This window comes from Dicentrarchus labrax, unplaced genomic scaffold (assembly GCF_905237075.1).
Source record: "Dicentrarchus labrax unplaced genomic scaffold, dlabrax2021, whole genome shotgun sequence".
NCBI classification, from domain to species: domain Eukaryota; kingdom Metazoa; phylum Chordata; class Actinopteri; family Moronidae; genus Dicentrarchus; species Dicentrarchus labrax.
In genome coordinates, this window is record NW_026136711.1 from 13,712,234 (window position 1) to 13,737,175 (window position 24,942).

Genomic DNA, 24,942 nt, shown 5'->3' on the forward strand with positions numbered 1-24,942 from the left:
GCTCGGGTTCAGTGGGAGCGGACAGACAGACTGATGTCGCCTCCTGCTGGTCGGAGGGTGTCCACCTCCTTCCATTACTTTTGAATTATCTCATCACTAAATATGCAAACAAGACAAGAGAAAAGACACATCAATCACATTGCACTGTCGGCTGCAACTGCAACAAGCAAGAGAAAAGGAGTATTGATGCAAGAACAATTTAACCTTAGAAAAGAAGATCTCTGTGCCTTTTTTGTAACTGTAATGGATTTAGATTTAATTTAATTTAATTCACAATAAAAAAAAAAAGAATCAGTCAATCCTAACAGCCCTCTTCAAATAAAATATCCCATATCACTTCACAAATATTGGTCCATACCAGTTATCCTACAAAAACACTGGATATGCATCCTCACAAACTTCCTAATGTAAAAGGGGGTCTCCTTCCTCCCCCTCTCAGTTATTACTACCCTAAACAATACATTCAGATGCGTTCTTGTCCCACGGTATAGATGCACTACGGCCACAAGATGGCCTCATTATTACACTCTGGTTTCTGTTTTCTGTTTTCTTGTACAGTATACCACTCTTACTATTACTGCCACCACTGATAAAAATAATGACAGCTTTCATTTGTTTAGATCTTTGAACTGGTTATAAATTACAAACTGCTTCTACACATAGGAAACACTATGTACTGTAGATCTTTGGGTGCCTCTGTATACAGTTTGTTTGTCAGTGAACAGTTTAGGTTAGTTTATCCATGTTTTACATGTTTCACATAGTATTAATAATCATTATTCGATCGATTTGGAAGGGGCTTAGTTCCCAAACAATTCAGTCTCAGGAGTAACTGCTAGATTATTGTCATGTTGCTGTTTCCCACGACTGGTAAGTCATTCACCAGTGCGTAATGTTATTTTTTAGTGAGAGTATTCCTCAGGAATCTCGAGACAGCACATCTGACCTTTGTTAAACTGATAAATCAATCTAACAAAACTGTGAAAACAATAGTTTTCATTCAATGGCTTTAAAGAAAGGACATGCCCCAACAAAGCCTCTTAGCTACATGCATTAGTTGGACAATGCTGATCTATGTACATATAGGCTTGTCTTGTCTGGATAATAAGAGTAAACAAACACTTCTCATTGTACCTGACAGACTGTCATTGGCCAGCAAACATTCCTCACAGACCATCCCTGCTTCTGTTAAAACCAAGAAAGCAGGTCAAAGGTCAAGGGCCAACCACTTCTCCCAGGAAAGGGACTACAAAACATCAGGTATCTGTAACTAATGCAACAACTCTTTTTTCAGTTTCATGTACATTTTCACACAGATCAGATAAAGAGATCTGAGCAGACACATGGAGAACATTTATGGGCCAATCTGTGCATCTTTATTAGCATGAATGCCTGCAAAATATCCACACTCAGGAACTAATGCAAATGCCATTATACGGACCCATACACATTTATTATGGATGTCAGACTACACATACATACATGGGTGTTCAAACTTCTTTATTACACTGATGCAAGCCACATGCTGAGGAGGTCAAAAAACAAGGTTGCACAAGTCATGTTAATGTAAACAAACAGCAACCGAGAATTATCCTTTGAATATTACCATACAAACTGCACAGATGTTTTAAATTTGTACAAACCTGAATTGTTATAAAGTCAACAAAAGCTCAGTATTAGTATGTACAGGTGAGCCCAATATTCACTTGTTCATTTATTATCACATGGTACTGATGTGCTGTTTTTGCTGGGCTTTAGCAGTGTAAATGGATACTCGAGACATGCTTTAGAGAGGTATAATTTCTGTTTACAATTCCCCAGTGGTCTGATAATAGCATAGAAAACAGTCACAGTAATTTGTAGCAAGAGCAGCCACTTGTAAACAATGAAGGAGATCTCCCTCTGCACATGATTCAAATGAAAGTGTGATATTGCCTGTGCAGAATGAATTAATTAGTAGAAACCATGGATACAGAAACAACATGCTGCAATGCATACTGTACGTTTTTTCTTGCACAAACCCTGTGTAGTGTATTTTGCTGTATACATATTGCCTCAAGTTTTTAGACTTTCTGACGCGATCAGTGTCAGACATGATGTTGGAATGCATTTGTACTTACAAATATGACACAGAAATGTCACTACATTATATTCTGAATCTGTATCTGGATAAATATCTGGAAATACCCATTATCAAAATATAGTTCCTGTTAGCTTAAAAATGAATGCACATGTAATAATGCTGATCTAAATAAAATTTTAGAATTGACTCAGGGCAGTGTGAGTTTTGTAAACTTTCAGAGATAAAAAGGTTTGTTTTTACTAGTTTATCAGAAATCATTTTACCACACATGTACATCATGCACATAGTTGTCACCATTTTAGAAACTTGAAAATTATACAAACACTTTTCCTTCCACAACAGTGCAAACCAGTTTGAAAAAGACATCCAGTCGTAACAGAATGAATGCCGATTACCAAGCAAGAGAGAGAGAAACTGTCACTTTCAAAATACAATAAATACCACAATCAACAAACAACACCTCTGACAGAGAAGATGAAAAGACTATATTTAATAATTTTGTACAAGACCCACCAATAGCTACATGTATCTACAATGGGTGTTTTTTGACACTTTTGATGCCTTTTTTTTAATAATAATCTTTTTTTATTTTTTTGCACAGACCAATTGATAACAAACTGAGCAGAGGATGAAAGTGAATCCTTAACCTCCCCCTTATATCACCCCCTGTTTGCCCTGGTTAAAAATGTGCCTCACAAAACTGAAAAGGAACGGCTACATTTGATTGGAGTAGGAGGTGGGCCCTCCCACCTGGCTGTACTCAGACGGCTGGCCAAGGTTTCCCTGGGTGTTGTAGCTTCCTGACTGGTCAAAGCTTCCCTGGTCGTAGGGCTGCTGGTTAAAGGTGCTGGCCTGTTTCTCAGATGACCCGGCTGCTAACCTTGAAGCCCCCTTGTGCCAACCAGTCTCCTTGAAGACAAACCAGATGTTCCCAGCCCATAGAACAAAGTTGAGAAATCCAAAAACCTGAGCGAAAAAGAGAACAAAACAAAGTTTTGACTTTACCTATGTTATTTCCTGTTTTATTTTTCAGTCTCTTGTTATCCTGCCCCTCACTTGTGTATTTAGTCTTTGTTTTCCCTTGTTTCTGTGTCAGTTCATCCTGAGGGCTGTACTACGAAGCAGTAATGAAAAGGTAATAGCAATTTATGCTCCATGTCTAAACTGCTCTGAGCAGGTTAACTCACTGTTATCCTATAAACCACCTCTCCTCCACCCACAATCATGAACACTTTAATATTAGTTATGAATTTACTGTTGACAATGTGCTGCATAGTACATTCTTCATGGGAAAAATATGAAGCATATTCAAAACGTTCATATTATTTGTTTTTTTAAATATTCAAAATTCTTCTGCATATACTTTTCATTCAAAATTATATTTGGACCTTTTCAACTCCTTTATGCGCCCTCAACTTCAGATTCACCTGACAATTCAACTGCTTTCACTGCTTACACATCAAATGCCATTTTAACTGCATTCATCTCTTTCTCTTCAACTGACATTTCCACTCCTTTCAATGATCAGACACTCCAAAACCTTCGTCTCCATGTTGAACTTCAACAATAATACTTCTTCTGCTCCCACAATTTCCAGTGTTCTTACACAGTTTACTCCAACTGGTTACACTTCAGCTGACACTTCAACTGACACTAGTTTCTTTCACAGTACAGTCTTCACTTACAATTAAATATTGACACTTCAACTTCCTTCAGTGCTTACACTTAATGTTAATTTCAACTTCTTTCAGTGTTTGTATTTCGACTGACACTTCGACTGTTTCATTCATTCAACTTCAATGTTTCAACTAAACGAATTTCAGCAGTGAACATGTACATTTTTGTTAGGTAATATTTATTAATTTATTCCCAGTGTTTGCGACACACATCCTGTGAACCTACCACTGAAGTGTTGAGTCCGGACCAGCGTGGTTCATGCACAGAGCCACACTTGTTGATCTGGACTTTGCAGGCAGAGATGAGGAGCTGCACTTCATCTGGATCAGTGGCCACTTTCACATCAGACAGAGCCTTGGCCCAAGCAGAGGAACTCACCAGCCACATGAAGGAGAACACCACTGTCACTACAAAGTCCTGATGGCATGTAAGAGAGAAGAGACAAAGGGTATAGAAACATTTATCTCAGGAAACCATAACCTGACTTTGTCACTATTATGTAAGTAGTGGTTGAACGATAGTCCACTGTACTCACAATGAGCGGTCCTCGGTTATTTTCACGGTACTTGTTCTGAAAGAAGATGTAGACAATGGTGGCCATGAGGGAATACAGAAAGGCAAAGACCGCAATGGTGACGAAGAACTCTGCAGAGGATGAATAATCTCCAATGAGGAACACGCGCTCCCTCCTAATGCCCTCACACGCGGGCGCTTCAAAGGAAACCTGGTGCAACCTGATACACACAGAGGGAGATACAGGGGTCAACTCAAAATGATGTTTAGAGCAATGTTTTGAGCTAGACTTTTACCTAATGTCAGTGAGTACAATCTTATTTTTCTGACACCCTTCTCCTACATCAGTCACAGCATTGACAAGATGTGATTCTGATATCCTCTAGTAAAGTCCGGAAGCAGTTACAGTAAGTTTTCAGATTATAACAGTAAATTGATCATACAAATTCCTACTGAAAATAAGTATATCCATTGCAATTCTTAAACTTTCTTGTTTATTTTTTTAGAACTGAAACCCCCAACATTTTCTTATTTACTCCAAGTGGTGTCCAGCAACACAGATACTTTCAGTTTCAACTGCTGCTTTTAGTCCCACAGTCCCACACACACCTACACATGTTATTTTTGAATTCAGTAACTTATGTCACACAGACCTGAAAGGATAAGCAAAGTCAATGCCGATACTGAGGTTGCTGCTGGCCTTCTCCATGCAGTCCACACTAACCCGCAGCTGCCCAGAGTAGCCCCCACATGTTGCAAATGCAAAAATGGCAAACAGCTGCAACAGAAGAAATATGACAACAAAAATCAATCTTTAAGAATGACCCAAAACGAATGTGAACTGCAGCAAAAGAACAGTTATATTGCTAATCAAATTAATTTCCCTTTATTTCCTAAAACAACAATATTAATAGCATTCATTATTTTAATATATTAAAGTGGTATTAATTGATCATATTGGCGACTCGTGGTAGCAGAACAAGTTAAAGACACAACATGGACATATCACTTTATAAAGCTACAGTAGCAAACAGTTGCAGATTTACTCACCCAGGAGACATAGAGCAACATTAGCAAAGCCTCTCACTTTCCACATAATAATGTTGATTTAAACAATTTATTAGTGCAGAGTGTAGAGTTTTGCAATGTTTTACACCCCAAAACTGAGCTACAGGAAACATTAAAACGGGAATAAATTCCTAGTAACAAGGCCAAGTAGCGAATAGTGAGTGTCAGCAGCCCAACGATTTAAACATTTTGCTCATTTCAACAATTCCTTTTCCTGTGAATCCCAATTGAACACCAACTGATAGCATTTTAGCCACATCAGCACATGGACTACAATAACTGCAGTGAGTGTGTGGACAGAGCTGAAATAGGACAGACAGAGTCTCAGAGTCTGGAGGAAGAGATCACTGTTTGTGCTCCCTTCACTGGCACCTGATAATGACTTCACCACCACAGTTATTGAACAAAAAAACAGATGTTCATGTTCTTACTTATGCATTTGCCTTATTTAAAATGAGCCTTACAATACAAGAAATGACTCCTCTTGATTATAAACACAGAGACAAAGGAGAGTCTAAACACACTTTGTATGCATGCACACATTGACACAGCAGTGAGGAAAAAAAGAGTCAAAAAAGGATATTACCACATAACATATATAAAATGTGATCTGACAGATAAAACTGCATTACAATGTGGCAGAGAAGTGTATAGGAGATTATACAAAGACATAATCCATTCTTAAACCTGAATTAAGTTACAGTTTGGTTTACTGTGTTTACTTAACACTGATGACACAAAGATCAGGCAGAATGATCTGAATATTGAAAAACAAACCGACAGAGTAAATCCACAATAAAAAAATATACTTGAACTTACCGGAGCAAATATAACCATACACATTGAAGAAGGAAAGATCTACTCCAGCTTTGCTTTGCTACAGGGTTCCCAGAAGCTTTCTGATACTGAAAAAGAAGCTGCCAGAGGAAAAGCATGGCAATGTGTGTGTGTGTGTCTGCGTCTATGTGTGTGTGGTCATGTCACGTCATTCCTCTACCATTCTGTCCTGCACCACTGTGATTATTATGAGGTAAGAAAAAAAATAGATGGGAAGAGAAAGAAAGAGGGATGAGCCTTGACGAGAGAAAGGCAGGGGGTTATTTAATTAAAGGTCCCCTGTGGAGGTTTTGACCTCTAGTAGCGCTAAAGGGCTGTTTTTCTACGAGTGGGTCCTTTTTCTGTTGTTTTTCAATATGTATTTTGGGCTTTTTATGCCTTTATTTGAAAGGAGAGGTGAAGATTGACAGGAAAAGGGGGAGAGAGGGGGGATAACATGCAGAAAAGGGACACATGTTGGAAGCGAACCTGACAAAAGCAGAGTTTGTGGTTGTTGGAACAGTGAAAGGACTAACAAAGACTGTTTTGGTGAGTTTTATTTTGCTACTGTCAATTTTGAATGACGTTACAATGATATGTGAGGTGACATTTTTTGGCAAGTGATGGTGATTCTGGTTAAACAAAAGGTCTATCTCTGTAGGGATCCTTTCCAGTGTGTTTGGTGACTAACCCTGAATGTAATATATCTTAATATATATACATATATACCAAAAAGGCTTAATTCAGCCCTCTACGCAGCATTTTAATGTTGTATCAGGTTGAGGTGAAGCTCATTTAATAGTGTTGGGTACTGTGTAATCTTTAACAGTCCATCATACCTTATAAGATATGTTTTGTCTGTAAAATTTTGACCTTCAAAGTAACTAGTAATAGCTATTCCTTCTAAAATGTAGTGGTATAAAATATGTAGTGGTATAAAGTATAAAGTTGCATAAAATGGAAACAAGTAAAGTACCTATACTGTACTTATGAACAGTAGATGATTAAATGTCCTTTCCACCACCAATAAATATTAGAAATTATAATACATGGTGAGTGACACTAATAAATTGAATCATTAATCCAATAATAGGACTATATTCTGAAAAAATATAAGAAGCTCAAACAGTTTTGCAGAACACATCGTCGACAGCAGACTAATTAAGCATCTGTTTGCTCAACCTGCAGCTAACACATACAGTAGAATAATTAAAGCTTAATTTCAAAACTAATAAAGCCATGGCCCCATATTTTTAAAATAGATTAGTCATTTGATGCAATTTCTGAAGGTAATACAGGACTACACCCTTGCTGTTTACTCGTCTAATCTCTTTGTTAGTATTTCTCTCCTGCTATGTACTAATGCAATGTGTGCTTGTGAAAACAACGTGAATGATTAATCAATCCTCTCGTTTCTACAGCTTGTAGAAAAACATGGCTAAGATGTTTGATTGCAAAACAGGAAGTGGTAAGTAGATTAAATATGGACACAATATACAAACAGTGGCACTCATAGTGCCTTTATGTTTATAAAGCCAACTATTCTCTTTTTTTATATAGCACTTTTTAACTGTAACAAACAGTTACAAAGTGCTTCACAAACAAACAAATATAAACCCACACATACATATATGTGTACATACTTACACATACCCAATCATATACATACCTAGGGAACATATAAATGCAGACATATGTAAGATAAAACAAGGGGAAAAAATATATAAATTAAAAAAAACAATAGAGATGTGAATCTGAGAGAATGGGGAAGACTGTTCCACAATGTTGTGGCTAAAACAGCAAAGGCACGGTCACCTTTAGTTTTGCAGTTAGAACGGGGAATGGATAAAAGGATTATAGATTTGAGGAGCGAAGTGGCCGAGGAGTGGAATGAGGAACAACGAGATCTGAAATGTAACTGGGGGCAAGGTCATGAAGTGTCTTATAGGTAATCAGTAAGATCTTATAGTTGATTCTGAATTTTACAAGAAGCCAATGGAGGGATGCGAGAACAGGAGTAATGTGGGACCGACGGCAGGTTCTTGTGGCTGCATTTTGTACCAACTGTAAATTTTTTACAGAAGTTTGACTGAGGCACGTGTAGAGGGAATTGCAATCAAGACGGGAGAAAATGAAGGTGTGAATTAATAGTTCGAGATTTCAGGAAGACAAGAAGCATCTGATTTCTGCAATATTTCGTAGCTGCATAAAACTATACTGGTCAAAGATGATACCCAGATTCTTAGCAGTGGGTTTGATATTTGTGCGTTTTCAGGTCCAAATAAAACTATTTCAGTTTTGTCAGAATTTAGGTGAAAATTAAGAGACATCCAGTTTTTGGTGGCAGCTAAGCAATCATGGAGAGAGGACAGTTGATTCAGGTTACTGGGTTTAGCAGAGAAGTAGATCTGTGTGTCATCGGCATAACAGTGGTATGGCACATCTTGGAAGCGACTGAACAAATGACCCAGATGAAGTATATACAGGGAGAATAGAATTAGACCAAGAACCAACCCCTGAGGGACACCACACAGCAGAGGACTCATATTTGTGCAGATATCTATTAGTCAAATATGAATGGAACCAATTTAAAGCTGTACCAGAAATGCCAACCCAATTCTGTAATCTATCAAGTAAAATGGCATGATCAGATTGAGAAGAATAAAGATGGAGCTTTCACCTTTGTCAGCATGCATGAGAATGTCATTAGACACTCTTAGTAATGCTGTTTCTGTGCTATGCTTTTGGTGAAACCCAGATTTAAATTTGTCAAAGATTTTATGACCCTCCACCAGCTCCAGGAGCTGGTCTGCAAGTTTTCCGAGGATTTTAGATAAAAAGGAAAGTTTAGAGAGAGAGGTCTATAGCTCCCTAACTGGTCTGAAATGAGAGGTACGGACCCAGATGTGAGAGAGGAATTGAAAATAAAAAGGAGTTACAAGCTGGTTAATACTAGTAAACAAAAACCTTGGGTTATGCTTATTTCCAACAATCCGGTCAGAAAGATAGGCAGCGTACACATTTTTAATAGTCAATTTAAACATAATTCCCTCATGTAGAGGCGGTGGAGTTTTATCAATAACTGGGACAGCCCTGGATGTATATTGAGTTGACAAATCAAGGGCTGATGTACACAAATCAGTAAACCAGCTAACTTGATCATTAATTTTGATGAAGTAAGGAGGTGAATTGAACAGACTAGAAAAATGGCAACAAAATGTGGCTGCTGATTGATTATTAAAGATGCAAGAGTGGATTATAAGTTTCTGGGAAGATGAAGCAGGTAGAAAATGTGTATCAAAAGTAACACATTGGTGGTCAAAGACAAAATCATGTATATTCAGAGAATTAAGAGACAGATCCATAAAAATATGAGTCAAGGGTGTGTCCACGGTTACGTGTAGGCCCAGAGACGTGCTGCTGAGGTTAAAAGATTTCCAAATGTTTAAAAGGTCTGTGAGAAATGGATTTGAAGTTTTGTCAAAATTGATGTTGAAGTCACCAGTTATAAAATCAAATTTGAGCACAAGAACGGACAGGAACTCAGAGAAATCCATTCCTTATGTAATGAGTTAGAGTGCAAAGTGCACACTTCACCTGTCATTGTGTAAAAACAGTACACTCTTCTTTAAACACTAAAATCAAGAACATTTATTTTATGTTAGTTAAAAAAAATCTTGGTATTCCCTCATTGCCTCTTCTGTCCACTCTAACAGTACTGTTGCCCAAAGAGACATAATAATAGAGCTGTATGAAGAGAAGTTTTGGCTGCCTCATTTGACAAACAGGAAAGAGATAATTAGCTCTTCTCTCACAACTTTCCTCTGAAAGTAATGAGTAGTTTTAATGACATGAATTATAGCAGTTATGTGTCAGCGATTAATAGAATTGACACAATATAGAAGTGAAATGGAATATAATATTCATAAGTATGTTTTCATTAGTGTATAATCATCTAAAAAAAACAACAACTGTGTTTTTGTTACCTTAGAATGAGCCGTTTTTATCTAGAGAGAGAGAGAGCGGGTCTTCTTCTACAGAGCCCGCCATGTTGAACCGCCATGTTTGCTGTGCCATGACATTTTTTGCACAAATGTGAATTCACCAGGGGCCAATCTATCTGCACCTTTTGAGTCAGAAATAATAAATGGTGAGGCCAGAGAGAAGGCTGGTGGGAACACTACTACTACTGCTGACAGTGCAGACAGGTTTCGAACAGCAAAACATGAAAGACTGGAACCAAAATCCACATCAGACAGATAAACAGGCCTCTCATTTTAATCAACGAACATGAACATGCAGCAAACACATAATCACAGACACACACATCCAACCTTCTAACACACACACACCCTCTGCCCTTAATATGCTCGCTCTCTCAGGTCAGTTTTCCATATAAAGCTTCTGTAGCCTCAAGAGTTCTCACAACCATGATCACCATAATCAGACCTGACGCTTGGTTAGCATGAGCCTCCCCTCTCCAATATTACAGGCAGCTGGACGTACAGCTTGCCAGCAACTGGGGCTGAAACAGCTCTTTAGTTTGAATGCCCCCAGCCTCTGGAGGGCAGTATTTAATAACTATCTGCATTATCAGACCATTCAACCGCCCTACCCACACTCATCCTGGCAACAATTTGACAGCATTTTCTTGAAGTGCATGGAGATAAAGTGTCTGCATGCTTGTCTCAAGCATGTGTTTGCATTCACAGTGTATAAGTATGTGCTCAGCAGGACAGTGTCCACTAAAAATGTGCCACAAATGTGAAGATGCAGTATTTGTAGGCACTCACTTGTAGGCCTGCTGTATACAATTGATACACTGACAGATGTCAATGTACAGACCAGTGTTGTGGGTAACGCTTACAAAGTAAGATGTTAGGCCAGAAATGTACTTGCTTTAAAACTTTTAACTTTAAGAGTTTGCAAAAAGGACGTGCAGAACCAGTGGTCCAAACGGATGCAGTTTATGTGAGGAAGCCATCAACAGAGTACTCAGATTACTTTTTTGATGCAATGAGTGATGGAATGTGTTAATTTTGCAATTCATAAGCTGTTGATGTTCAAATTTGACCGTAGTATATCTCATAAAGTGCAGCCCCTGTGACATGTTTCACCAATGTGCATAAAAATCAGGATACATGTAGATCATGTCCAGATATACAAAAAAGCGTCTTAGACCCATACCCCAAACCTGACCGGTAGCCGGCCATTTTGGATTTAGCGGCCATTTTCTGTGTTTTGCACAACAAACTCCTCAAAGGGAATCGACTTGAAATTTGGTCAGTGTAATCTAAACACCATCACGATTAAAAGTTGTGCTATGAACTTTTGTCTGTGAGAGCCAGATCATTGCTGTTTGCAGCTTTAATTAAAATAATTTTTTGGGTCTTTTTGCCTTTATTTAATAGTGAAACTTAAGACATTAACAGGGAAGGGGGGCTGGAGAGAGCATCCACTCTACCAGGTGATCTAACAGGGTGCCCACATCTGAGATTGTTTGGCAAATTAGGATTTTTATTATATTCTTTGAGCTTGATGTATTTTACCCTTGATCCTTTTTTTAAATCTGCCCTGTCCTGCAGTTAACTGTATGTTATTTTATTACTCTCTGAAAGTGCTAAATAAATAATTTAATTATTCCATTCTGGCTGGCATGGTCTTTATGCATTTCCTAATTTAAAGGGATAACATCTCAGAAATATCCAGATGAATGAGTCAATGTCATCAAGACACTGCCATGGAGATAGGGTCCCCACTTAAACAGCACATAGGTCTTAATGCTGTACTAATAAACATTTTATATGTCCCATACAAAAAGGACACGCTCACTTCCTCTGGCTTCAGGATTTGAATAACTGCGATATGGAAACATACGTGTGCCTATTTTTGGTAGCAAGAATATCATGTATCACAGAGGGACCACAGCTCTAGCAAGTCTTCCTCTGTGACATGGCATATCAGATATTCCTTTAAATTTGCTTCAACTTTAACTTATGTATGTTTGTGAGTATACATTGAAATCCAACAGAACCCAGTCTCTACTGATTATTGATGCACCAACAATTTTATACGCAGTGAAACAGCACTGATGTGACATATTTTGACAAGTGAAAAACATGTCAAAGGCATTAAATACTCATCTTGTGAGGCCGGAGAGCACAATATCACGTGGTTTCTGCCCATTAGGGAGACTGACAAATCGTGACAGATTGTTTATGCTTGGTAATTAGCAACGCAGACACTTTTCCTGAGAACTGACTACACAGCAAGAAAAAGTGTGATCTGTCCACGTTTGTAGTCCTACAGGTTTATTTTAAATCCAACGTTTAAAGCAGCAACATTTATTTGATAGTAGATCAAATTTTATGCGCGCTTGTGTTCTTTTCCCATCGCATATAGATCCAATGACATATTTTCTCGAGTAACAATAAAACAATCCCTCTTTTTATGGCCCTCAGATAATGAGAAGGTACACAAAGGTATAGCCAGGTAAATCAATGACAGTCCTGGGTTAAATCTCTCCTTGGCTCCACGCTGCCTTCCTCCCTCCTTGTGGCTGAATGAAGGTATTGAGTTTAGGATCACGCCCTCCATGAGAACATTCAAGTGTGTTGACTACTTGTTATTTTTATGTTAATTACTAGAGTGCTTCAAAGCAAAAAAAAGAGAGAGTCTGATGCACATTAATGCTAGATGGCTACTGTCATACAAAACTGTGTGTTTTGTATGATAAACTGGGGCCTCACATTTCCACGTGTTTTCCCTGCAGCTTCAGGCCTCAGGTGGAGACTGAAGGCATCTTACCTGGGGGTCATGGTGCACAGCTGGAACCTCTACAGGGAGCCCCTTTACTGAAGTGGTTTTAGGTGATTCACTCTCTTCAGCTTTGAATGGTTTTGAGGCAAGGTAGACCACCAACAAACACGCAGAAACATGCTCATACGTCTGCCCACACTGTTAACATCACATATGCAAAGAATGGATATAATACTGTACATGCAGACTGTGCTTATCTGAACAAACAAATGGCAAGAGAAAAGTGACCAGAAGACCGAGATAATAAACACTCCCTCCTAATTATCACAAACACCCCCAGATAAACATCTTCCCCTCTCTCTCTCTCTCTCTCTCTCTCTCTCTCTCTCTCTCTCTCTCTCTCTCTCTCCTGCAGCTGCCTCCTCTCCCTGTGATTTTCGGCTCGGGTTTAGCCCCTCTCATTTCTGGCTGGGGCCTTTGAACAGGAAAGCGTGGCATTGTGGAAGGAGGGTGGGTGCTAAGCCCCGCGCCCCCGTGTGTTTATCTGCCTCTCCCAGCTGGGCTCCTCAGGGAACATGAGATAGAGAAGGACAGAGAGAGAGAGAGAGAGAGGGAGAGAGAGAGAGAGAAGGGGGAAGCAACAGAGAGAGACACAGAGAGAGGAAGAAAAAGAAGCCAGGGTACAGGAATGAAACCCATCTGCAGTACAAACAAAGCTCTGAAACATCTCCCTGTTTCTCCACTGACCTACATGACATCGAGGAGCACAGCACTAATGTGAAAGACTGTAATTTGCTTTCAGATCCATGTAAGGTATATTTGCACTTCACTCAAAATCTACAGATTTAGGTGAGTGGATAAGAAGCCGAGGATTCTGTACGAGGAGACTTACAAGACCCTCGAGCATGGTCGGAGGCTCAAATGATGACATGAACGTACACTGTGGAAGAGTGGAGGCTAGCTGAGGATTATGAAACTGATCCACAGGCCTTCAGGCTGAACCACCAGCAATCAGACCTAATCTCAGAATACACACAGAACTCCATTGTGAAAAACAGGAAAACAAACAGGCTGAGGCAAAAAGATGAACCAGGAAACGATAGGGAAAGTGAAGTGTGTGTGGGGGGGGGGCAGAGAGAGAATATCTATTAATAGTGGATTGGGAAAATAAAGAGCATTTGACAGTAAAATAAGTAAAATGAAAGGGGTGACAAGAGAAAACGAAGGAGCAGCTCAAACAAGAGGACGTGATAAGAGTGGCAGAGGGAGCGATGGAGGTAGCAGCGAGCGAGGAGGTGAGGATCACGTTAAGTGGCAGACGAGCTAAAAGGTGCATTCACTGATGAGCCGCACTTGACATTTTCACAAACCTCCTCACAGATGTCGCACGCACACCGTCCACCTGCTCTATTCAAGTCAATAGGAATTGTCAAGTGGCTGCCTCAGGAGGAGAAAAACGCCTCAGATGTACAGCCCCTCTCCTTGCCTGACTGGGAGGAAAAAAATAAATCTAGGACACTCTTTATGAAGACAGAAAGAAAGATGAAACAGAGAGTGAGGCAGACATTGAGAAGGGCTTTCACTTTCAAATTGCTTATCCTCCACTATAATTTAAAATCTTAAAACTACTCTAAACACAGATTGTATGGTGTGCGGGTTAAATTGGGAGGAAACAAAACCCTTTCAGAAAAATCACTGTAAGACCTTTTTAAGTTGTTACTTGGAATCTATATTAAAGGTCCAGTGCGTAACATTTAGGAGGATCTATTGAAATGAAATATAATATTAATAGGTATGACTTTATTACTGTATAATCACCTGAAAATGGCAACCGTTGTGTTTTCTTTACCTTAGAATTAGCAGTTTTCAGAATTAGCTGTGAGTCACCTTCTACACAACCCCCCCTATTTAAAACCCCTATTTTTTAAAAGAAGCCAACAGACAAACCAAACACTGGCGCTAGACAGGGCTGTTTGCATTTTGTGAGTATTGTGGCCAGCCTAGTTTCTCCTACACACTTCACAGCCCGACCTCATTCCCACGCAATCAAATACAAACTTGAGTGGTGTTCAGTTAGTTGCAATCTGCGACTTTACTGTTAAAGAATCCTACATACCTGAAATGCAATGGCTTGTTAACTAGTGGACTATATATATATATGAAACTGTAAGTATTAAATGTTTTTACTGCAGATAAATACATAGCTTGGTTGTAGTCAACATGTTGCTCCTAAAGTAGATCCCTATGTAGTTTGTTCAGAAGGATTAATAAATTCCTTTATGTGCTTCAAGTTCTCATTTCTTTTCTGCTTTGGTACACTTAGCTGTTTTTAGGCTGGTGATCTTTATTCATGTAATATAGGCTACTACTGTGGATGTGGTGTCCTGTATGTAGTAATGTGTTCCCGTCCTTTTGAATGCCCAGACACAGACCTTGATGTGTATGTACACATTTGTCATATGTATTAATGCAGCATTTCCATTCATTCATATGCCCATGTTTGTGTGTGGATGGCTGCATGCATGCCTCAGCGTGTGTGCATATGTATGTTTATGTGTGTTTAGATGTGAGCATGCCATGTATGTGTATGTATGTGAACGAAGAGTAAAAATATCTCACTCTCTCCATTCAGGCAGAAGCATTAGCCACACACACACACACACACACACACACACACACACACACACACACACACACACACACACACAGTCTCACTTGCTGTCACTGCTGCGGTCCGCCAGTGTGCAAACATGAGCAATTTTACGCCAGCTAGTTAAGTACAAAACAAAACGACACAGTGGGGCAAGCAGACAGATGCACATCTAAACTGAACTTTGACATAACAAGTGATGAGGGATATCACCCTAACTGACATACTGGTACAGAACAATTTTACCTCCAGTTTTTGTTATTTTTTTGTTTTAAATTCACTTAAAATGGTAAATGAGACGTTTCATTTTTAGACTTTTTAACTCATATCTTACTTTTAAGTTGAACACAATAAATGTGTAAGAGTAAAAGACACCTTGTCAATTGACTTTTGTGTCCTTACTTTCACACATAAGACAAAAGGTTTTTCCAACTCATCAAACAGATGTCGTCATGCTCCAATGATATTGATCTTGGCTGCTACATTAATGATAAAAACCCAACTACCTCACTGACAGAAGCTACACAAAGAAATGACAACCACAAGTGTTCATGTGAAAGCTGTCTAAACTTCGATTCAGTAGCAGCACCGCAGAAAAAAATCAGTAGCTCGTTTAGCGGCGGCTAATCCCTTCCTGCATGGGGAGCGCTTTGTGCTCTGCATAGCCCAGATTCATCTTTCCACTATCTCTCTGCTCTCTCCCTCTGTAAGCTTGACTGACCACAAGCAGGCAGAAAATCTCCATTTATTTTTGTAACACTGTCCCTTCTTGGTGCTCCCCATGGGGTTTCCATGGCTACTTAGTCAGGTGACCTAGCTGGAACCCGGCCCCTTTGCCCTGCAGGGACAGTCACTGCACTTATTAAGCTGGGGGCACCCAACGAAAATGTAATTCAACCCCACTGTAAGTGTATGCGCACATTTGTGTGTCTGTATTTGTATATGGTGCTGGGTGCACTGTATACTATATATGCAAGGAGGAAATGTCCTCAAAAGAATCTAAAGATCGAGAAGATCATCAAATTAATTTCAGTTCCTGGGCCTCACTTTTAAAAGGGAATAGGTTTAGACCTACCCACAGAAAAAAAGGGGTATTATTTCTATACCCAAAGGCACATTTTCCAGAAAAGTACCCTGTAAGGTACAAGAAAGGTTGTTACAGTGATAGCTGTGGACCTCTGTTTAATTTTAAAGGTGAATATCATGTCTGACAGAAAGGGCTATATAATTGTACTTTTAACAAGCCTCAAGGTACAGGAAAATGTTCAAAAATCAGTGATCACAAAATACTGATTTAAATAGAGAGTTCTTGGTCTGTGTGGCCTGGGAATAATTTCATGAGCAAAAAACTAGGACAGCTTAACGTTTTAAATTTTGTCCACAATGGAATTTATTTGAGTGATTTTGTTCATTTAATTAAGTAGCTAATTTTTAGTGTAGCAGAGTGAAATGCTTCCACTAGCCATTACTCCCAATTTAATTTAAAAGTATTTTAAAGTATTATCACCGTTTTATTGTTGATTTATTTTCTCATTCTTTGCATTTATTTGTAGTCTGTAGGCTGTTACAGCATCCACTTGTTACAGACAAATCAGTTCTAGCTGAACAATACAATATAAATGTACTGAAAAGTGTTAAAAGAATTAAACTAATTGTTATTTCTTTAAATACATTTTGGTAAATAATTGAATAATTGTGAATTGGCAGTGGTGGCCTATCTGCCCATTTACAATGGTGGCCAAGGTTAGAGAAACAATTCTGCACCTTTCCAATGAGTACATTTTTGTACCAGGACATAAAGGTACATTTTTGTCATGAGGGGTACAGAAATGTTCTTATAGAGGTATAGAAAGGTATCATGTTTAAACTGGCACGGCCGGAGAGGACAGTGATCAAACCCGTCCAGAAGTTTATTGGTACTCAGCTACCCAGCATCAGTGATAGCGGTGAGGTGAGGTACCTGCGCAGAGCAAAGATATAAAAGACAGCACCCACCCCAGCCACAGCCTGCTCACCCTGCTGCCATCTGGGAAGAGGTTCAGAAGCTTCCGCTGCCGTACCACCAGACTGAAAAGACAGCTTCTCCCCTCAGGCTGTGAGGCTGTTAAATTATTCCTCAACACTTCATCATACAAATTGATAATAAAATATATATTTTTTACTTTTAAGTAACAAAGGGAGCTTATCTGAAATTCATTCTACAACCTTGCATTGTAAATGACAATAAAATAACCTTAAATCTCTTCTAGTTGTTTTTATCCAGCTTACAAAATATTTTTAACCCTACAAGTTCCAACTTTCAGTTTAATCTCGGTTAATTATAATAATCTTGGTGTATAGTCATGTAAACGCAGAGTATCTTTGTGATATTTCCATTTCTTCATCTGCTTTTCTGTGTACATACTATCTCGACACCTGTGCTCTTCCATGCACTGTGTGTGTGTTTTTGTGGGATGTCTTGTTCAAGTAGGCATGTCCACCTACAGGAGGAGACAAGCTAACCTTTCCCTGCCTGAGTCACAGATGGTGGATCATCGTCTCAGAGTTGAGACGGGGACAGAGGTCCAGCTCTGACCTTGTGGGTCAGGAAAAGCCGGATCATATCCAAAAGCTCACTAGCTACCACAACCCGAGCTTATTATAAGATAAGTAGGTGCATCAGAAGTTACTGTTTTACTTCACGTTCTTGCACAATTCATGATGAGTTAGTACTAGAAGGTTCAATCTAATTTAATTAATTGATGTGTGTCTCTCAAAGTCTAACCCCTCATCCATGCCATTGGAGATGGAAACAGGCAAAGTATGGGATTGCCAAACAGGGCATTGTATGCTGAGAAGTTTTCTTCCTGGGTCGCTACGGTTGCCATTAGGGCTTCTGATGGAACAACCTGAAAACAGACTGGCTAACACAGTTTTCACACCCAAGTACACCACTAGTATTGGACAGAGCTGGGTAGGGCAGTCCTGAGGTGATGGAGAGGAGTTGTAAGAGAGTCAAGTTAATTGATTGTTGGTCACTTGGGGCCAGCACAATAAGCTGTAAACATAACACTGACATATTATCATGTGATAAACTTGATGCCAAATGCTCCGCTTTGTTCACTAAGTCACTAAATGTGTCTGTCTGGTCTGGCTTTTAGATGGAAGCAGTGTCCTGCTGCAGGAAAAGGGATTGATGAGACTGAACCAAAAACTAAACAGTAAAGTTTATTGTGTCACAAAAACAACTCTTTTCACATTACATGTAGTAGTTTGATCCCTTGTTAATATAAAAATATTGATGTGCAGCTGTGAAGTCCCCTACTTGGAAATTGTCTTCAACTTGCACACATGCCATGAGCCTGAATGTATTGTTGTTGTAACAGCCTCTGGAAAGTCAAGGTTCCTCTAGTCTTGAGTGGGGTTTCATATAGTTATGGTTATTATACTGTAAGACATTAGAGGTGATCTGATTTTTGTTGATTATATTGACTGACAGATATCAGGGTTGACCAATATCAACGGGTATAGAGCAATACAGGATTGTTATTATTAGAGAGTCACTGGTGCACTAACTCACCTGCCTTTACCCAAATAGATGTCATGACACTGAGATGTTTGTTTAAATGCTAAGGTGTCATTTATTTTCCTCAGCGTCGCGTCCCCTTGTCAAAAGGAATCTAGTGATTTCTGTACTGAAAAACAGTCCTTTGACCTGGTAAGTCTCTTGTGATATCTGTCAGCAGCTGTCGCCAATCTTTTTGCATCTCCCTCTTTTTTCTTTGGTGTGTGTGTGTGCGCTCCTGCACAAATGTTTATCATGAACATTGTGCAGCAATCTGTCAAAATGTACACTATAACACATTAACAAGGTGATAGGTCAATGAAGAAATAACACAAAATGTGACAGACAAAAATACAGAGAGAGAGAGACAGCCAGAGGGAGAGAGAGAGTGAGAGAGAAAGAAGTAAGATTGCTTTTTTAAAACGAATGATGCCTCTAATTTTGCTGATTCTGTTGCATTCAAAATTGGTTTAATCTGTGCTGTATTTTCCTCATGTGAGGCTTCACTGTGTTTGCATAACTACAGAGCAATTCTGGCTCATCTCACTCATGTTCTCAATAAAAATAAATATTGTTAATTTGGTCTCATCTTTTTTTTAATTTATTTTTAGATTTGAGTTCCACTCCCAGTGTGTAATATATAACACACCAATGTCTGCATTAATCAGAGTAAGAATTTGATTAAATGCTGGCTTTCTTAAGATGATCCTCATAATATGTATCACATCTTTACTTTTACAATATCCAACATACATGCATGTCAGCTTTGACCACAACAAGCATTTGCAAAGGATATGTTCAGTTTGGTAAGTAATACAGCATGTGAACATTTTCTTGTTTAACGATTTGACCTTCCTTCCTTACATTTACAAAGCTAGCAGGAACACAATTTTTCTAGCTAGACGATGTGTAGAGTTTTTTTCTAAAAAATATCAGAAATAAAGTTGCTCTTTTTGTTGGAGCTACAGGTCTAAACCCAAAGATATTCATTTTACAATGATATAAAACAGAGAAAAGCAGCAAATCTCAGGATTTGAAGTTGATGTTTGGCATTTTCGTTTGGCAAATAATTTAATCAATTATCAAAATTGTTGGCAATATATTTTCTAACACTCAACCAATCGATTAATCATATATAATTATTGGCATTCAGTACTAAATGTCACTATGAATTTTCTACCTCAACTGGCATCGCAACAGTAACTAAAGGGGCTGGGCTTAATGTAAAGTCACATTAAAGCAGTTTGCTGTACATTTTCTAGATACTCTAGTCTCTACTAATCACGCACACACTGTGCTCAATACACTCTGTTCTGCCCATCCTAAAGCAACTAAACTGGTGTACAGTAAAATACTGAGGATGACACCATAGTACAGTGGGTCAGGCCTGGGTTTTGGATTAGAGGAGGTCCGTTGCTCATGATGGACTCCTTCTTTGTGACTCATCAGCCTGTTGTGATACAGAAAGCCACTACAGTACTTATAAAATTGCCCTGTGTGAGAAGATACGACAGCCACGATGATGCACCAGCGCATAAAAAAAAAATGGATGTATATCATTTTTGCATCATGTGCTCAATCAACTGTACAGTTTTTCTCGTTTTCTCTGTCCATCTCTCACACCACACATGAAGACACACCAGACACGAAGACACACACACACACACACACACACACACACACACACACACACACACACACACACACACACACACACGCAGTGAAGAGTTTGGGCACATCTCAAAGGACAGCTTCTGCATGAGTTGGTCCATGGTGGAGAGGAGGGGACCTTACAGCTGTTTGGAGCAGAACATGCCAGCCACTGACAGTGTGCCAAACAGGCCAAGAGCATGCATACATACATACACACACACACACACACACACACACACACACGCACAAACACAGAGCTCAGGCTGTAAAGCCATCCTCTTAGAATCTCCTGCAGACATAGCTCATTATGAATCTGCGTTATCTTTGTGCAGATCCAGCACTGACAGAAGATGAAACCAACTAGTCTGCTGCAACTATCTTGACTAAAGTTAACATAACCTTTAAACAACCTTCTGTTTGTCCACATGACCAGTCAGCCATACAGTCAAGGGTTTATTGTCTTTAGCAACATAAATGTCAATCGCTGCCTATACTACAGCCTTTGGTGCCTGGGGACATGTAAACAAACCAAACTGACAGACATGTGTTTCTACTGGTGTCATCGTGTGGGAAGAATTTTACTGCAGGGCTTTTGATAATGAAGCATGATTGTCATAAGCACAGAAACTACAGTGGTTGACACTGTTTTTGTGGTGACTCTTCACAAATGATGGCTACGTCAGTCTAACTTCAGCTGAAAGTATACGGTTGAAAGGAAGTCACTGTTTCAATGGAGGTCTGAAAAACCCAGTCCAGTATCCCTAGGAAAACCTTCAAGGCCCCAATTTTTATACAAGTAATCTTCATACCACAGCAAGTAATGTAGTTATAATAATATATAGTTATAATAAAACTATTTTATTATATTTCCCATTTTTGCTGAGCAAAAGGTTTGTGCAAAAGGAATTCATCCCATATAGATGCCTGCTCCAAATACAGGCAGGTTGAGTTCAGCAATTGGGAGAAAATAAAAACCCAGGGTATTGTTTGAAGTTTTATGGTAGGTCCATATTGGATGACTCTGTATCTCACAGTTTATGTCCAAATCAGACATGCAGTTAACCAAAATCTTTTGCTTAATCAATTGCCTCACCCGAACCATACCATAACTATAGATGCCATAGTTGCCCTAACCAGTCTCTCTATAACAATAACCGTAGTTGTCATGCACAGATATTGTAGTTTAATTTTAAAAATGTTGGCAGTGGAACGAAATCTGAGGTTTCACAGAATTGTCTAATATCAACATTCATGTCCAGTAACAGGTTTGCAAATATCTGTTGGCAGGAGAGTGCTACTGCACAAGTGAAATAAAGTTGTATAAAGCCTTTTGTGTCTCCAGAGGGAGCTGCACGAAATCTGATAAATTGTCTCAAGGGATGTCACTTGAGTCAGCGTCTGTTGAGGCTGAAGACTAGTTTGAAAATGAAAAATATCTCGGGTTGTGGAATTTCAAAGAAGTGATCTTACTAGACCTCTATAGCCCGCTTGTCATCTCTGCTTGAGGCTACATTAGCTCCTACTAGCATAGCAAACCACACACCACATCCATATATAAACCGCCTACATTGTATGACTATTTGTTTTATTTTATTGTCCTTTCACAAAGTAGCAATAGTATAGTTATATTTGCCTATTGTCAAATTGATCATGTACATTGCATCAGGATCAAACGCCTTTTCTTTTATCTTGGGAAATCTCTCTGCAGCTATGCTTTAGCAGCTATATGAATAGGAAGAGGAGGCTATTAGCTATTAGCTTTTGTGCCTTGTAGGACAACTCTTTGTAGTAAGATCAAAAATACTCAACAAAACAGTCCTAATTCCCCAGAGTAGTCTGAAAAACTACATCAGAAGAATCTCTACCTGGCAGTCTACTGAGGCTTGAGCAGAACTGAGCTGGAGTCAGAGAATCGTTGGGCCAAATGAGGGCAAACAGTATCGTTACATCATGTGGACTCCAGAAAAAGTGAGATCATTCTGAGACAACTGAGGCTTCATGGAGATCCCTTTCCTCTCTGGTATTAGAGAGGAACAGTCTAACCACCACTCCTCCACTGTTGGTGGTGCAGAATAAATCAGAATACCTGGGTCATAATTTGAATTGCTTGCATTTTTATAAGCCCACTGGCCAGCAGAGAAGTTGGACAACTTTCCTTTTTTTCCCAGTTGGAGGCGAGGAAGAAAAAATAAGACGAGAAAAGACAAAGAAAAGGTCACTTTAATAACAGTGTCATGAAGTGGTGGTGGTAGCCTGCCCTCCTCAGGCTCATGTGTGTGTGCAGGGGGGAATGGGGAAAATGTAAAATGAACTGTAGTTTGCATAGGGTCACATGTGATTACATCCCAGTGAACACTACCAGGTGATCCTTGGATCAGTACATCAGGAGGGGATGGTGTGCATTCATGCTCACACAATCACAAATGCTGCCCTCCACCTCTCTCACTCTCTGTCTCTGTCTCTCTCTCTCTCTCTCTCTCTCTCTCTCTCTCTCACACACACACACACACACACACACACACACACACACACACACACACACACGTATAGGGCAACAATAAGACACACAGAGGGAGCTATTACAGAGTGTTATCTTAATCATACAGATGATGCTTTGGATCATCTGCTAGTTCTTTGGCTCCAACCCACAAATATCACAGTGAAACAGCCAATAGGGACTCACTTGGGAACTCACCTCGCTGAGAGACATCTGCCTTATCTCAGCTAAAATGTCACGTGTCTGGTGAAAAGTGAGTTTGAGCGAGGTTCACTCCCTTTGCATGTTTTTATTTGATTTGTATGGAGCAGTGAGAGCTCTGCTGCTTGGGGATTCTCTGCACATTCGATGGCATTTATAAAAGTGGGAAAGACAAGCTCTCTCTCTCTCTCGCTCTCTCTCTCTCTCTCTCACACACACACACACACACACACACACACACACACACACACACACACAAGCTGAATACCCTTATGGCTACAGTAATTTCTCTAAACTCACATCAAAGAAAATCACTTATCTCTTTTTGCCTTTAGGCTTCTCTGCACTGTACAATAAACATGAGACTACAAACTGCACACAGACAGAAAGAGGTAGTAAAGCTTTGATTCAGTCAGAGCTAGGACACCCCGTTCTTACTGTTGATTCCTGTTATATCATTTCACTCGCAGTGATAATGGGCTATTTTTTGTGGACTGGCGCAAAACGCGCAGGGCTGGCACAAACGCATCCAAAATACGCATAATTGAAAAGCTACATAGCGGCTTCCACTGGCATGTAGTTCTCACAGAGCTGTAAATCCTTACATAAACTTGAGCCATTTAGTCACGGTGAGACGGATCATAGCCGAGATGATTGCGGGTAAGATCCCTCGCCTTGTGGAAGTAACGCAGACACCCACTGTTCAGGCACCAAAAGCCTACAGATGTGATAAAGTTTAAGTGGCACCAGAGATGCAGGAATTTAACCAGTTCACTCATAATATCCCCTCACACAGACACTCATCACTCCCTATATTATATCATTCACTGATGATTTTATACTGCATAAGGAAGTTATTTCATGCAAAAACAAAAATAAATAATCAAAGTTCCAACTCACCCATTCCAAAACACGGATAAATCCCAGAGGTAATTTTAGCACTTGAAATGTCCCCACAGATGCAAGCTGCGTAAGGACACAGAGGGAGGATACAAACATTCTCATTTCTATCACCAATTAACACATTGGTCAATTTAGCAGATAATTACACGTCTAAGTCAAAATGATCTTTCTCTTCGTTTTCTTTACTCACCTGGTCAGCGGTTTCCATTTCAGTGGCTGCTTTATTTATTTTTTTACTTGTTTGATTGGATGTAAACAATTTCAAACCGCAAGCCAAGACCCGATTGATGTGTCTGTCGCGCGTTTAACAGTGACGGGCTCTCGGCTCTGATTCCGACTCCGACCGGAAAAACCCGAGTACTCTTCGGGTATTTTTATTGAGAGATGTAATTTGCCATGGAAACAGGCAGGGATTGGTTTCCGCAAAAAGGAGTGACGCCTTCATTTTTGTTATTGGGGGGAACTGATTTGTTATTTTATCAATCTGGGTCGTTAATTTCATCTCTTACTTTCAACACCGACCGTGAGGAAACACTTTTTCCAACCAGATGAGCTGCAATCTAAAAAAAAAAAAGATA

The 24,942-nt window shown here is 39.4% G+C and overlaps 1 protein-coding gene across 1 annotated transcript; it reads right to left on the minus strand.

Moving 5' to 3' along the window:
* Nucleotides 1-1,431: 1,431 nt before the first annotated feature.
* On the minus strand, nt 1,432-24,719 carry synpra (synaptoporin a). Its single transcript, XM_051415911.1, has 6 exons — nt 24,555-24,719; nt 24,362-24,427; nt 4,927-5,051; nt 4,296-4,494; nt 3,986-4,177; nt 1,432-3,049 (listed from the first exon to the last, which is right to left on the minus strand). Exons 1-6 carry the CDS (start codon nt 24,570-24,572, stop codon nt 2,798-2,800), a joined length of 852 nt encoding a protein of 283 aa, XP_051271871.1. The 5' UTR covers nt 24,573-24,719; the 3' UTR covers nt 1,432-2,797.
* Nucleotides 24,720-24,942: the final 223 nt, after the last annotated feature.